This window comes from Sinohyriopsis cumingii, chromosome 6 (assembly GCF_028554795.1).
Source record: "Sinohyriopsis cumingii isolate HCF-2022 chromosome 6, ASM2855479v2, whole genome shotgun sequence".
NCBI lineage: Eukaryota > Metazoa > Mollusca > Bivalvia > Unionida > Unionidae > Sinohyriopsis > Sinohyriopsis cumingii.
Genome location: NC_142966.1, coordinates 133,749,386 through 133,765,973, shown reverse-complemented (window position 1 = coordinate 133,765,973; position 16,588 = coordinate 133,749,386). Strand labels below are relative to the sequence as shown.

At 35.3% G+C, this 16,588-nt stretch overlaps 1 protein-coding gene and 1 long non-coding RNA gene across 4 annotated transcripts in view; one reads left to right on the top strand and one right to left on the bottom strand.

The window, feature by feature from the left end:
- Nucleotides 1–378: 378 nt before the first annotated feature.
- Nucleotides 379–16,588, top strand: part of LOC149798027 (uncharacterized) — a 37,513-nt gene continuing 21,303 nt past the window's right edge. The window contains exons 1-5 of one of the 3 annotated variants that reach the window (XM_089963119.1): nt 379–700; nt 10,033–10,128; nt 11,159–11,239; nt 14,945–15,010; nt 15,515–15,544. In XM_089963119.1, the coding sequence (XP_089819245.1) occupies nt 10,040–10,128; nt 11,159–11,239; nt 14,945–15,010; nt 15,515–15,544 (266 nt within the window). In that variant the 5' untranslated portion in view covers nt 379–700; nt 10,033–10,039. Of the gene's footprint in view, nt 701–2,909; nt 3,018–10,032; nt 10,129–11,158; nt 11,240–13,458; nt 13,963–14,944; nt 15,011–15,514; nt 15,545–16,588 lie in introns of those variants that run through there. The other 2 variants (XM_089963118.1, XM_089963120.1) reach the window with 2 other exon arrangements.
- LOC149798028 (uncharacterized) lies at nt 1,081–7,262 on the bottom strand. Its single transcript, XR_016421948.1, has 2 exons — nt 6,871–7,262; nt 1,081–1,772 (listed from the first exon to the last, which is right to left on the bottom strand). It is a non-coding gene; the product is annotated as an uncharacterized LOC149798028 (long non-coding RNA).

The following is a 16,588-nucleotide window of genomic DNA, read 5'->3' as shown; positions in this document are numbered from 1 at the left end:
TATGGCAAATTAATGTTGTTGTCGAGTCTGACGATTGTCTTTATTGTTTTTTGCTTACATCATGGGAGGGAGGTCTTTCGATGCTGGGTGTAGTAGTAGAAGTATGTACTTGCTGTCTTAACATCACGAAAATTAGAGTGTCATCAACGAGCAATTTCTTTACTAGCAGAGCGTTAAATGAAACGCATATTTAAAAGACAGTGACTGTTTTATCGATCGAGAGAGAGGCGACGTTAAGCAATACCTAATATAGCCATTACTTACAAAAAAAAGACTAAAAGAAAATCTTTGTCAATTGGCTTCGTAAAACTGGTCTCTTTTCAGGCATGCTCCAAGTCATATAGTTATCATTTAATATAAATTAAATCTTTCCCAATCCGATCATGAAATTAATAATTGTCCCATTGTCAATTCCAGGCACTTGTTTAATTGCTGGGCTAACATGCTGCCAACTCTTTATTAAGCTTGACGTTACGTCGCTTTTGTGCAATTTAAACGACACCTAAACACACATGTATCGAATATACAAGCCTGTTTGGACTGGATTGTTGTGATTGTGCGGATATACAATCGACAAAAAGACGATTGGATCTTTATTCGATGTCCTGCTATTTAACAGTTTTCTAAAGGATTGCATGTCTGTTATATGACCAAAAGGATAAGTGAAGCATAGTGTCTTTTTGTGGCAAGATTTTGACAGGTAAGTGAGTGCGAACCTTTAAACGAAAATAGAAAGAGCGGTCAGAGGTAGTCAATCATGCTTAAAATAAATATGCAAATAATTTAAACGATGTTGCAGAACCATTGTAAATTGTATTGCTAATATCGCTGACTATTATGCTCATTGTGCGAACTTCCTGCATTAACGTCACAAGGTTTGAGTGTTGAGTATGGGCTGTGCAGGGCTGCTTGAAGGAAGCTGATGGGCTGTTAACGTGGTGGTCGCATTTTGGTGGTAATTCAATTGCTCTATCTCATAATCTAATGACTGAATGTGCGACTAGTCTTTTTCGTGCGGGTTTAAAGTCTAATAAACTAATATCATAGAATAGATCGTGGAATATATATAACATTCAGGTGTCTCTTTATGTCAACTGTATTATTAGTTCACCTTGGTTTCTAGTTACCTAGAGAAAGGACTAGTGTATGGAGCAATGCGTTCCAGTGGCTCTTTTCTAGGCTGACTGCCTTTAAGATCATTCATGATAATAACCAGTGTAAATAACCTCAATGTAAAAAACACCCTGGCATGCCAAAACATGCAAACATGGATCAATTAAGTCTTTCATTGGGGAAAAATGGACTTAATGCTGTTTTTGCAGTATAGCGAAAACTGTAACAAAGTGACCTGCTTTTTCCCTTTTAGCGACGCTGTTCATGTCTTTGAAATGCTCTCAGTGAAGCGACTTACTGATGTATGGGGAGTTCTGTAAATAAGCGTGAAGTTAATTTTTTACACTCCATTTTAGAGAGTTGTGCATCAATGTTGAATGGCTCATTAGCTGGTTTACTTGTGTCTTTTTAACATTTCACATGTATTTCTTTCACATAAATCTCGATTATCCGACGCCCTCAATTATCTGACAATATCCTGTTTATACAAAAGTGGGTCGGCGATGAAGTGTACAACATACACTTGTAAGTCAGCCAACACATGCTGCCTTGGTCAGAACAGTAAAATGCTTCAGCTGTTGTTCGTTGTTTTTTTTTTATGTTAACCTCATCACACACATTTCTGGCATTTCATAGGAACACAACTCTTCATCCTGTAACTGTAAATTGAAAAATTATCACATCTCGTATACAATAAAAGTGCGTGCTCACTGTAGAGTATATACTCAATACATGTTTCAGAGTCAGTTAGGATTTTAAAGCAGACCTATGACAACTTTATGTACATAATTACTGGTTCAAATATACAGGGAATTAATTTGATGATTTGCTGTTCTTATTCTTAAGCTTATAAACCTTAAATTAGAAAAGGATCGTACTTCTTATTATAGTGAGGAGCATGAATGTAAGACTAATAAAGATAGTAAAATGACCTCAATTATTCTATAACAACCACCCTCCCACCACCGAAATTTAGAGACTTTTCAACATACATGAACTTAAGCTTATACGTAACGTATATGTTCTCGAACAGACGAGACAACCAGTCCCAAGGCCTAGGGTCTGAGTGGTCTAAAGCGCTCGCTTTACCAATCTTTGCCATTTCACATCTGGTTCGAGTCTTAGCCTCGGCTAATGTGGGTAAGTAAAAGAGCTTGCCAATAATTTTCAATCTATTGGTGGTTCTTCACCAGTCATACTTTCGCCCTGTATAGTCTATCATGTGCTGAAAAATGTCGTTAAACCCAAAACAACAACAACAAATCACTACGATTATGTTGCTATAACACGCTTATTACCTTTATGTTTTGCTGCAATTCCTTATGGATATATTTAGAAACACATTCAGTTACAAGCATAATATTAAACGTATGGAAATTTTAACACTGCATTTTTCTTGCCCCCAAAATCAGCTTAATACAGGATGGCTGAATAATGGACTATTCCCAATCCTACACACAAGCAACCTTTTCCCATAATTTCCCTTACAGCTACATGCATACCAATTATTTTAAGAATGCGTTAAGAGGATATATAATGTACACTCCATGATAGATAAACTCATACGAAGAATAAACATTCTTCAAGTCACCCAAGAATTTATGATGCGTGCTCATCGCACAGGGGCATATATTTAGAGGTCCCAGATTGGATTATGCCAGCATATCATATGACTATTTGACTATTTTGTTTCCTACTGAAGTAAATGCAACACGTTGCTAGGATTAAGGAAGTACATGTAGCTTCCTAGTAAGAAAGCCCCTCGGCAAAGTAAATCAATAAGACAAGGAAGTAAAATCTGAGTAAGTTATACACGTACTAAGGTCTAATATGCTTGCTTTAACGTACGGTCCCATTCATAGTGTAAATAGGAATTAAGAAACAGCAAGGCGACGCATGATAAGGTAAGATTAGCTGGAAATTACAAATGAACATTGATATTGGATTGGCTGTTCAGTTTAATATCATCTGATCGACACTATTATTTAGATATGCCATTCAGATTGACAGCTGTAGGACTGTTTTCAATATTTAAATGGGTTGTTACAAAATGGTGTTCGGTGGTCTCACTCATACTGATCTGCTTCTCTGGTGAGACTTATTGCAAAAAATTATGGCATATAATGCATCTTTTATACTGTGTATATGATAACGTCCTATCTTTTTAAAATGTATAATTGTATGACTAATAAAAGGAGTGGAGAAGAAAATGAAGAAGGAAGAGAGATAGAAGCTATAATGGGAAAGATGATTGCATGACTAATAAACGGAGTGGAGAAGAAAATGAAGAAGGAAGAGAGATATAAGCTAGAATGGGAAAGATATCGCATAGAATGAGAAACAATATGCATTTACCTTCATTTTGAAGCATCCAGTTTAAAGTTTGCAGGCAGGTGCCACTGAAGAAAAGCTGCAGAAATATACCGATATATGATCCTGAGTTTGAAACATTACATAATTTCAAAATTGCCATAATTAATACAGTGGGTCTGAAAAGGCGGGGATGGGGTAGGGTTATAGAGCGAGTGATGAACATTCCCGTAATATGGGTCGAGAAATGCCACTCATGACCACAACAAACTCCTCATTCAATAAACACGGGAATTTGAAACTAGTCAGTCACTCTATTACAAAATCTATGTAACATTACGCGACAGACGTAGCTGACTATTAAACTGTTTATACATAACACAACATACATGAGATGATATTGGACTCATATTGTATTTATATAAAGTATCAGCTGGCTGGATCAGCGTGCTCTTGTGTGCGGTCCGTCAGGCGTGGGAATGGTGATTCCCAAAAATAATTGTGATCATTCTTCTGTGGATATCTAAGCGCGCCCGTGTAAACGTTTATGCCATCCGTGCAAGGAGAGTGTTTGGAGGCTAGATCGGCACCCTTGTGAAAACATTATACATTTTATATAATGCATATAATGACTAACGTTAAGAGAGAATGTACATAAATGGACAGATTAAACATACGTTAAATGATCGGTTGGAGCGATTGGTGGTACAGGTAAATCAAAGACGATACAATATCAACGTGTCATTGATGCTCTCTATCTTGCGCAAAGGAATGCTTTGCAAGAACATCGATGTGACGTTATCAGCATTAGATAAATCATAGTGCACAATAATTGACGTAAAAACATGTTTACTTGGACGTCGTCACCACTGTGGAGCATGCGAAAAGTGACTCGGACGTAAAAATGACTAATGATAATATTGCCAGTGAGCGGAAAAACAGATTCATGCATAATGAGATACATTCTCGAATGAACGTGAACGAACTGATGACTTTTTAAAAAGCGTTTTCCTTAATCCATACTAGTAACTAAAAGTCGTCGTAAAGCGTCAACAACGCCGTCGTCAACAGTGTATCGCAGCCCAGCTAAACCCCCTCATCATGAGTCAAATGAAAGCTGATCACGAGGTGCAGCTGCGTGTTGAAGAACGTACAATCAGAAATAGTGTACCTAAAAAAGAATTAGACGTGTCACGAAAGACCCTCAGGGTTTTGTATTCTGGAAATCCATCATAAAGCAATAAATATCCAGTCGTAGAGCTAACTTTTCTTTTCATTCAAATATGACGTGGACAATACTGAGCTGATCATTCATGAAATCAAAGATATGCAAATAATCATTTACAAACTTCAAAACCAACTGAACGTAGACGTTGTGAGAGAGACATTTTTTGAAATTTCACAATGACGCAGCTAAGGAAAATATACAGTGTAGACTGATATAGACTCATCAAGGAACTGATATTGTATATGGCTGAATCTAACGTGAACGATCAAGTTCTTTTATTAATAGCACGTGCTGTTGAACGTGTAAAGGTAGCGCTGTCATTGTAATACGACCAGCGAAATAAACGACAACGAAGATCTAAACAACTTAGGGAACTGTTCACGGCTGGAATGGTCGATACAGCATTTGATCTTAAGCAAAATGACAATGAACGTCTCAGAGAATATCGGGCTGACCAAATAACTTACCTGGATAAGCTAAAGATTTAATGCAACGATACAGTGTTCACCATTAACATACACAAAAATAATAGTAAATACACGGTTATGACGACGTTGTTTTTATTTTTCGGATCCTATTCCTAATATAGTCAATGCGATCATATATTGGAGATTATGATCTCATTTCTCAGCGTGTTAAAGTTGTCGATCTCGATCATGACAAAATTTATTTCATCTGCCGTAATGACACTGTTGTCAAGTGAAAGTCAATAATATTTTTTCCGACAGCAGATAATGCACCGGCGATCATGAATACATTATTGCAATATCCAGGAGGCACCAGCGATCGTCATCGACAGGCACTGTCGATAATACAATTGGCGCGTTTGTATCTATGCAGGTGGGGGGCGCGTTTGTCAGTTTTATGGGTTACTGTGTGTCGAGCATAGTTGATTGTATGACGTCATTAGTCTTGTGCGTAATGTTTAAGATTACTCATTATTAATACCGTCAACTTGTTATTAATTTCACATTATTGCAAGGGAGTCAATTCTCTTGGAATTTCTCTGATTAACTCAAGAACCCCAAATCGGTTATGAGATGGGTTAATCCAAGGGGATGCAAGTATTTTATCTTATATAAAAACGTATTGCTGTTCCTTCTGTACGATATACTGATGCGGAAATACTGTAAGTGTTGATCCATCTAAAACCGATCGTCTCTCTTCTAGATGTTCCATTATTTATTTCCAAAACGTAAACATTCTGAGAATCTGTAAGCAACAACTGGGCTTCAAGAAGACTCTCGCGAGCCGCTTACTCGGAACCGGGGCGCTATGAACCCTAAACAAGCGACGGATTTCTATATTGCAATAATCGACTAAATGATTGTCAGTGTATATCGGCCTGTCGACGAACTGACAGCACTGCAGCTTCCCAATACCTGAAACCATAACAATGGCTTTGAAAGTGATGCTTCCATTCGGGAGCGCGTGTGCAAAAAATCCCTAATGGCGAAAGAACATGAAGAAGTAGAAAGGGGTTTCTTGCTTCATAAATAGAGCTGGTGAACCAGTCTCAGATTACCATAACTCCCTTACTGGAGCACATATATTTGTTACATAGCTCAGTCGGAAAATTATTGAAAACGAAAGTTTATTGTCTGTTTTCAAAACCGAAACCCTGACTCACTTTTGAATTTATGAAAAAGCGAATTTGCACAAAACATTAAAATAATGCAGGAATGGAGATATCTGTATATTAAATCATACTATAGCCAAAGAAATAGTATACAATTTCCAACTGACAATATAGCAGATGAACTCTTGTTGCGAGGCTATGTTGTTTGGTGCAGACACCCACCATCACCCCTTATAAAAACATGTGACTCAGACATGTGCTGAGGAATAAAAGTTTCCAAAGCTGGAAAAAGAGTATCTAACTCTAAGAAGTGGAAGCCCAGGTATTTTATATGCCAAATTAATATGAAAAAAATTGTATTGGCAATATGTAAGCATTTTATTCTATGAGAAAAAGAATCAGTGGTCCGATTCCTGGATATAGCATGAACAAAATCTATTTCACTTTAGCAATGATTCCGTTACTTATGTATTGGTTAAGATATTTTTCAAGCAACATTTAAATACTTAAAACTTAACACATGAACCTCAAAATAACACTCTTGCAATGTGAAAGTCTTAATGTAATTTAATCCAGTCATGAATTAACTTCTTCTCATGTTGTCTAGTCGACATTCAGATATAACAATAAAACAACTTACCTTCGTCTGGTAAGTTTCTTTCTGATCCGTTCCTACTGAAATACACATCTGATAAACCGGTATACATATTTGTAATAAACGAGCAAGATACAGCGTGCAATTCACGTTTTGATCGGTTCCTGTTGAAATCTTAAACAGCTGATGTACCGGTAGACATGATTGCGATACATCGATAATGACTGCTGAAACTGTTCATGAGAGGGCAGCGTCAAGTTGTGAGACAGTGATGAGAATTAACATACATAAGAGACACACATTATCTGGCCCTCATCTATAGCCAGCCACAGTATGACGCTTTTGTGCTCTATGATATTGTAGATGGAGGTTATTATTATCTGACCAACTTCCTGCCTCTGCTGATTTGGTTCCCGGGTTTGGACTGCAGTCGTGATTTAGATGTGGCCCGAGTGTTATTAAACTGCAATATCACTAGATTATTAAGCTCTAAAGTAAATATAGGCATGGATGTATCCATACTACTGAACGTTTGCTTGTATGTGACATTGACTTTTTAAGCGACAATTTTGAAAATGTAAATATGATTCCTACTTAATAGAACGTGTAGATGAATATATGCGACAAACGTGAATTGCATAGTTTAACAGATTTTGCACACATATCTGCAGCATATTGTTGTAATTTGTTTTCTAACTACTAGGTATCAATCTAAACACTGCTTCAAAAACATCATGAGTTTTTAATGGATCGACATGATACTGACTCATGCCCATTTATTTGATTTAGCTGTTGATTATTCAAAGGCTGATAATTTTGAAAATGTTCGGCATACAGATTCGGTAAAAACTCGTTTTCTTACTTGTCTTGATTAACATGTTCACATGATACCTGTAAGTGATGTACAAAAAAAAAAAAAAAACAACCCTGCACATGGCTTGAGTGATTTTGATGATGCAGAAGTGCCTTTTAAAAACTTGACAAGTTTCAAGTATTGTATATATTTCCTGTAAATGTACACGCACTTACTTAGATTTGCTTTTTATGTTATATGAGTCTTGTAGCTTATTTTGCCACTTGCAAAAACGTATTATTTGCATCTAAAACCTCATAAACGAAGGCTTAAAAAAGTTATAGGCATCAGGAAGAAAAAGTAAATCCATTTTTTCATGTTTTTATTAACAAATGTCATTAATTACAGTTTGTTTTTCTGTACGAGATCTCACATCGCGGCAAATATTGTGATTTCTATACAGAGATCATGTACCGTTTTTGTGAAGCGAGACAACAGATAAAGGCACTTAAACGAAGCAAGTGTCATGTCATTACTTCTCTGTACCAACGCCACGCCGAGATAAACTTTGTCCGCAAACAAATAACCTAATTTAGAAACAATTAGGATCTACAGTGAAATCATGTAATGTGTGTCTCTTATGTCTGTTAATTCTAAAATACAAAATTCTTCTTAAATAATAATTTGAGTATTCTATAATATATATTATAATTTTCACTGCCCACGAATTCACTGAACAAGACCTAATTACCGTCAACAGCCTCAGTATGACCGCGCAGTAAGTACATGCATTAGTAATGAAACTACTCGTAAAGAATACAGCAGTTCCAGAGGAGGTCTGTGTTACATTGTATACTATTAGGATGATACAAAAAATGGATCGATTTTTAAATGAGTGTTTTTTAATACAATATTCTAGCTGCATAACACTGCCATATGAGTACTACTTAAAAAAGAATTCCTAAATGTTAATCATTACTAAGCACGAACTTAATGAACCACTGTAAGGTACCATCGTGAGCTCCAATCCAGCTTGGCATTGTTATTAATACGTGAAAATAGCGGTTGGCTGACTAAGTGGGAAACACATAGGGATTGTTTCTACAACGGTGAGATCATACTCACCGACAAATCCACTCTTTTAGAGCTGACCTGTCAGAGCTTAGGGGAATATTCTGCTGGTTATGTAGTGAATCTGTTTATTTATAATCTGCATTGGGGCGTGTGAGGCTTTCTTCTTGAAAATATAAATTTTTAAATGCGAACTTCCCGATGGACTAGACCAAACATTGATGCTATCATCATTATATATAATGAATTGAAAACATTCAAACTGTATGTCGATAACAATGAAAATTAAATTAACTGGCGAATATTTTTTCCTCTCAAGAAGTGCAATATGTATGAATATATGAAGTATATAGTTGAAAACGTCTGGTTTCCAAAGTCATGTTGTATTTATCTTTTTCATTTTAATTGTTGTAAATATTGCTTATTCCAAACACGGATAAAATTAGACAATACAACTAAGAACACCTGAAGGGTGAACTAGCTATGGAAGGCTTCATTGATAGCTGTACTGGCCTATAATTTAAATTACAAGCAACTTTTTACGGATGAGAACTGGCATTCCAGACATAATGAGAAACCACCTGAAATATTTAAAATAATTTATGTAGATCTGTAAGTGCCACGGGAGATACCGAAGTCGAAAACGTGTTGAAGCCAAGCTTTTAATGGAGGTTCAGTGGAACAAAAATGACAGAATAAAGAAGGACGGTGTTGCCATCCATGGGACCGCTGTCGTGGCCTGATTAGTTATATCATTCGCCTCGAATGCAGGATGTCTCTGGTTCGAATCCCGATCGAGTCAAACCAAAGACTTATAAATATGATATAGTAGCGGCCTCGCTCTTTCTCAGCATTAAAATATTAATGTTAGGACTGGTCGGCATAGAGTCAGGATGATGGGACATGATCCCACATGTATGCCGCACTATGCCCCAGTGCTAGACATCAATATAAACTGCCACATCGCATAAATCGCAGTGATATGAATCTAATTGTTAACGCTACTTTAAAAATACACCCATGCACACACACACACTTATACATACACACACAAAGCCTCCATAGCACAATATTGTGAAGAGAAATGGATGAATGAATTTCAGGAAAACCAGAACAACTTGCATTACATGAATCGTATTGCTGATAGTTAGCAGAGACCCAGGTCTTACATCCCGACGGCTATGTCATTGTAGGCGTTAGAAACATAGTTACCTTTCTACAAAAGATTTAAAATGTCAGATGCAAACACGTATATTTTTGAGCTGTTCCTAGACAGACAAACTTTTCAACCGAACATTTGTTCTTCTATCTGTTTAAAATCAATTTTATGTTTCTTTTTCAAGTACAAGAATGAGCAAAAGGCCGGAACAATCTTCTTCTGGAACAACAGATCGTGTGCATGTTACAGACAAAGACACACGGAAAAAAGAGCAAAATGGGTGAAACATTTATAAATTGTAGCCATGTAATGAAATTAGATTTAACTTTATATTAAGGTTGAACTCGAGTATTATATTGAACATATAAAGTATACAATTTCCATCAAAGGTAACTAACTATTCTCTGGGTTGAATTGTCAGTGCTGTTTGCTCTCATTTTCGAAATACATAATTTATAACGATTGAAAGTAAATACTTACAAAGTCTCAATATATTTATAGCAAGTCCGTCGAACCCTTTGCAAATAAAAATTGTAATAAATTAAGCCAAGAAATGTAATAAAAATAATCGAAAACAATTTCGTGATTAAAGTCATTGCATGGCTATAACATCTTAGCAAAAAAAAAAAAAAGAAAGAAAGCGATGAACTTTTCAAATTACTAATATTATGATAAAGATCGCAAGCAAAATATGCTCTAGACTGTACTTATATAATCATACTACCTAAACAGTATGATATATTAATGATGGAAAATATGCATTTTGTAAATTTTAGCAGGACAATATATTATAAGATTGTTTCGAGTCTAGAAATGTATGTTCGTCTTGAAAATGCATGTAAATTTATAATAATTACCGTTACTATACAATCGGGCTCAGCATCAATTTTTCATGGCCTAGATCTCTTGTCTTGGTACATATATAAATATATAGAATGTTATCTCTTCAGATGTTTCTCTAACTAAAAGGAACCCCTGTACTCTCACCCTGAAGAGAACAGAATAACATAGTTAACAACGATAACAACTATTTCTGTAATAATAACGACATCAATACAAAGAAGAACAAATTACTGGTGCGTACGTTGAAACATCAGTCCCCAGTATGAGCAACATCAGGTTGTGCAAATAAGACATAGTTACAGCATTTATTAACACAATACAAGGAAGCTCCCTGAAACATATGCTAGTTTCAAAACTAATAAAACGATGAATAGCAAATAAAGAGCTTATATATATATATATATATATATATATATATATATATATATATATATATATATATGCTTGTATATACTTTCATATACCAGTGATCCATTAAAGACGACACAAACAGAAGCGGAAAAACACCAGCCAAGTACATCCGATGAAACGGCATTTGAAGAGAAAATGTAGGTGTTGTCCAATTATATTCGCTTTTATGAAAATATGATCAGTTCCATGGTCTAATATTTCATATCCCTTCTCTATCTGACTCTTGATAAAGTTATACAGATGACCCTCTGGATACAATTTGCTGATTTCTTTAAAGTGGTTCAACAAATTGTGAAATAAGGTCTGACTTTCACAATCAATTTTAACAATACCTCGGATATCTAAAAATACACATGTTTATCTAGATTGGTTTAAACATACTTTGATAATGAGTGTCATAAAGCTGAAACGTGTTGCTTCTGCTAGAATATGTGTTGTTTCGCGTATATGATAAAATATGTTGTAATTTTTACCTAGTTGTGTTCAAGCATATAAATTGTCTCAAGAAGGCACAAAAGTGTATTCTACCAAGGACATCAATGTCAGGACATTCTCTTTCAAGGTTGAAACTTTACACAGATAATCGTTAACGAATGCATTCACATCACTTGAGATTATTCAGCAGATTTAAGTATATGTACCTTGGAATGGGAATTAAGGGCTAACCCCGAGTTCGGCCTTCTTTCATCCAGTTTGTCGGAATCGATGGTGTACCCACACGACTGAGGTTTTTAAATTAATCGGTGGCTATATCAAACACTTACATTCATGTCCAGTGTGCACTGCGTTTGAAATGTGTACGTGTGCGTACGTGTGTGTGTATATATGCTAGAAACGTATCAGTGGCAAATATTGTTAAAGTAGCATACTGACATCTAATTTAGAATGTCCTTTGAGTATTAGAAACCAAATGAGACATGGCTGAGATTAAGGCTGTAGACAACATACTAAAATGGTGTCAAGTAGGAGAATCAAAACAGGACCATGGCGGATGGCAGGAAAAAAAATCAAACACTTACGGACAAAATAGTAATAACAAGTGCAGTTTGATAGTTAATCAAACCATTGAACAATGCGGAAAGAAATATGTGTGAATGCAGACATCGGTACGAAAACCTAGCCTTTGTGACAAACATACGCTTGAGGCATTACTAATAAGCTTCCTAGATAACCGATACTTCCGAGAGTTAGCGACAAGGTTAGAAACAATATGAGAAAAACTGTGACTGAATTAAACTGACTACCGGGTACATAACTACAGCATACATCACAGAATATATGAAATTTTACCCTTTAAAAGACAAAGGATGGAATTTGAGAATATTACTGATAGTTTTCACAGAAGTGGCATAGGGTTTTCCACGTCGAACGCAAGGAACAAATTCATATAACTAAATATGAATTAACCGGAATAATGGTCTAAATAAGATAGGAAGGTATACAACGTTTAGGACAGAGCACGCTGGGCACATAGTGTACTCTGAGTCCAGCATTTGATTAACCATCAAGGAAATCAGAGAACACAAACACATTAATACCAACAATAAAAACCTGCAACTATGTAAAATGTTACAGCCAGCTCACCCATGCCGTATTCCCATTTCGAAGCAGAATCAGAATGACTAGGCTGAATTATGAACCATCATTATCTCCTAATGTTGATATTATTTCACCACACACACACACACACACACACACAGACACACACACACGCACACACACACAAAGTTGAGATCTGTATTAGTTCACAACCAAAATTGAACCCGCGCTGAGATATAAAGGAGCCTATAATCAAGCCTACGGGAATCAACGGCCCAGTCTCTCGTCCAATCATATGCACAGTATTATGTGGCTACGAAAATATTACACAGAAATGTTTACCTGTGCAATTAATGTTGGTATTTCGGTAGACTGAACGATAACCTCTAGCGAAAACCTAGGTTCATGAGGCATACCGACACATTCTTTTAAAGGTCCCGTAAGAGAGAGAAATGCAAAGAATGTGAATTTCAATGTCATAGTTGATATTATTAGATCATATTTGAACTTATGTCAGAAACGAACGATTGGATACTGAGAGGCAATGACTAAACAATTTCGATCAAAACTGTGATAACACGTATACAAGTTAACCATGATGTGATGGTAAAACGTACACCAAGTATAATATTTATCAATACAGAAATGGGTTAGACTAGCCTTTGTAACATTTTGACAGCTGAAGGTATATGAAATGAGGAAGTGAATTTATGTTTATGTGTGGAGTTTTAACGGCACATGAATATATTAAAGTCTAGGACGCTCCTTAGCAATGCGTGTTAAGTACTTTGCAAGGAGACACAGGCAGTATGAATGCTTGAAAACAATGGTACACAATGATTCCCTACTTAATTCAACAGCCACGTTGACTGCATAGTATACTTAAGAATGCAAAACAGCAAGCGTTAGAAAAAAAAGATGAACGGAGATTGAAAAGCGAATTTTAAGTCACAGGTCGTAGGTCATACTCCCTCGATAAGCCAAACAAATTAATAATTATGGCTGTATATTTCATTACTTTTCAATTTAATTAGAACATACACATGCAGTAGATAATGTTGTCGTTCTAATACTTTTATAAGAAATAGGCCATTCAGTGACAGCGAATGCAGCATGCAGTTTACAATGACAACACAGTCTTCATACCGTAGTTCCAGAACTACTGGAATTTATTATACACTTAGAAATGATGTACACGTGACAGACAAGTTTTGGAAACGACAGAAGACGGATGTTGTTCTATGTTTAACGCAGTTTTGCAGCACGCTATAGGCTATGTATGGTGGCATGGACTCGAGCGTACATAGGTGCGATGACAGTGGTAAGTAAAGCTGAGCACTTTAGGCTAGGGGCTTTTAGAAAACTGAAGCTGTGTGAAACAGACGCATCCACGTAATCAGCAGTATAGAGCACATTTGACGATAAATTACATAGGTAACTGACGCACGAAATAATTAGTATATTTCCAAGAGAAAAGAAGTTAATATATGACGGCTTATACATATTATGGATATAACCTATGAGGCCTGATCAAACAGAGACCACACCAGTTTTAGTTAGTGGTCTCAGTCTAATATACAATTCAAGGCAATCTTGAGTGAGGCCATGCTACTAATTCTCAAACTACTTGAAAATACACCATACAAGTGATAGACATATTATTAGGGAAATATATCGAGATTTATAATAATAATAATAATAATAATAATAATAATAATACAAAAATAACTATTAATGAATGATGCCGCTGATTATGCTCATCATGTTCATCATCATCACGTTCATAATCATTATTCAATCCTGGAACTCTGACAATCGCCAACGATTCTAACATTGTATTCGTATATGCCAAATATGACGGCGACAACAATGGAATTTTATATTGTACTTACTAGATGAAATTTAAGGAAGTATTCAACTTGAAAGCACATAAGTTATTTTGGAGAAGCCATCAAGAAAACTCATGTAAAAGTTAAAATAATGTGAACTTGAAATGTGATAGCATATTTGGGTTTGAATTCGGCTAAAAATTTTTTTATATTAAATAGAGGTGAACAATTTATAACATTTTTTTTTTAAATAGAGCTTCAAGATGCCGCAAAAAGACGAAATCTTTACGTTGATTTAACTAAACGTTATACATTGCTGCTACTTTCATAGTATTGGTTTCATTATTTGTTTTTTTACTTAATTTTCTCGCTCATTACTGTACTTACAGGTGAACTTTGGAGGGTACGTTATTCACCATTGATGCAAAAAATATGTTGATCAATATATGTATAGGTACTGTAATTTTCTTTCAGTATTCCAATGAGTGACAGGGAAGAAAAGATGATTAGTTACCGAGAACAAGTCGAAGAAATGCGAAGGTAAGTATTAATCAGCTACGCGGGGATATTCCCAATTCAAATAAAGCCTAAATATGCATGAATTATTGTGTGATAATTTATTAGCCGTGCGTGAATTGTTTAACCTTATTCAAGTGCTTAAGGAGGATCGTTTCAGTACGATGTTGTTATATATTAATTCTTTGCTTCTGAGGAGTTCTTGTTTGGAGTTTAATTTATTTGTTTAATGCTGACAATACTCCTCGATTAAATTATATTTGAGTTATCATATACACATAAACACACACACACACACACACACACACACACACACACACACACACACACATATATATATATATATATATATATATATATATATATATATATAGAGAGAGAGAGAGAGAGAGAGAGAGAGAGCAGTCCATTGTAACGTCATATACAGTTCGGTTGTTATCGAGTTATTAGGAGGATATAGATGCTTTGATGTTTTCATTACATTTTAGAAGAACGAATAACATCATGTTCTTTCCATTACATTTTCAGGAAAATTAGAACTTTGGAGGACGCGAACAGGTGAGATTCAATAACCATTTTCATATATAGCAAACAATAAAACAATATTATATCAGGAATTTCCTCTGAAGACAGAAGATGAAAACACTTTATACATTAAGCAATACACATTCAACTGTATGATGTAGACCACGAAGTAATCTGTTTTCTTTTTGCTTACGATATATGAATTTCATGTTTGAAGTTGAACTAGAGTATAGGTAATTAAACTGACGTTTTTGATACAAGAAACAGACTAGGTAATTGATATCTCTTTAAAGAAGCTCACGTATTATTTTCTATGTTCAAAAGACAGAACCATGAAGTTTACTACTCAGTGTTGAGTTTGGCAACGGCTATTACGGTATTGTTGTTTCGATTCTATGCTCTTGAAATAAGTAACAGAAAAGAGTGAAAAGAACAAGATTTGTAAAGTTAAACAAATAATTTATTTCCCTAAAATGCTAGATGAAAAATAAGAAAAAGGAACTTACGGTATTGCGAATTAAGTCGTAAAAAGTCCATTTATTCAAAAACACAAATCATATCAATGAAAAGTTCTACGTGAGTCAAAGTTCAAATCAGGTTGGAATCCAACATGGAAGGCGATGACGTCTGTAATAGCCAGCGTTGGATTAATGTGTCAAACGTTTCTTATTGAATCACAAAAATTATTATTCCAGATTTTGAATTCTATATAATTTCCAGTGTATGTCTTTGTCTAAGAATTATTAGAGCACTTATGTATTTCCAGGGAAATGAGTCACTTTAAATTTCAATACCTTGAAGAAGAAAAGAAATCAGCTTAAACTGGTCACAACACAAAACAACTTGAAATCTGAAGTGTTAAGGTCCAACTGATCAAATTCTTGTAACATCAGCTATAAAACTAACTACAACGCAAAACAAATTCCCGGATGAGGGTCAATAGTTCAATTTTCTAGAAACAAATGGAAGTTTGTTACATGACAAATATCACGTCAACCAGCTGTGACCTAGATTCAGCTTATTCTTACTCTGAGAAAAAATAAAAAAAGTTGTTTACCAAATTCGTCACTGATTGTG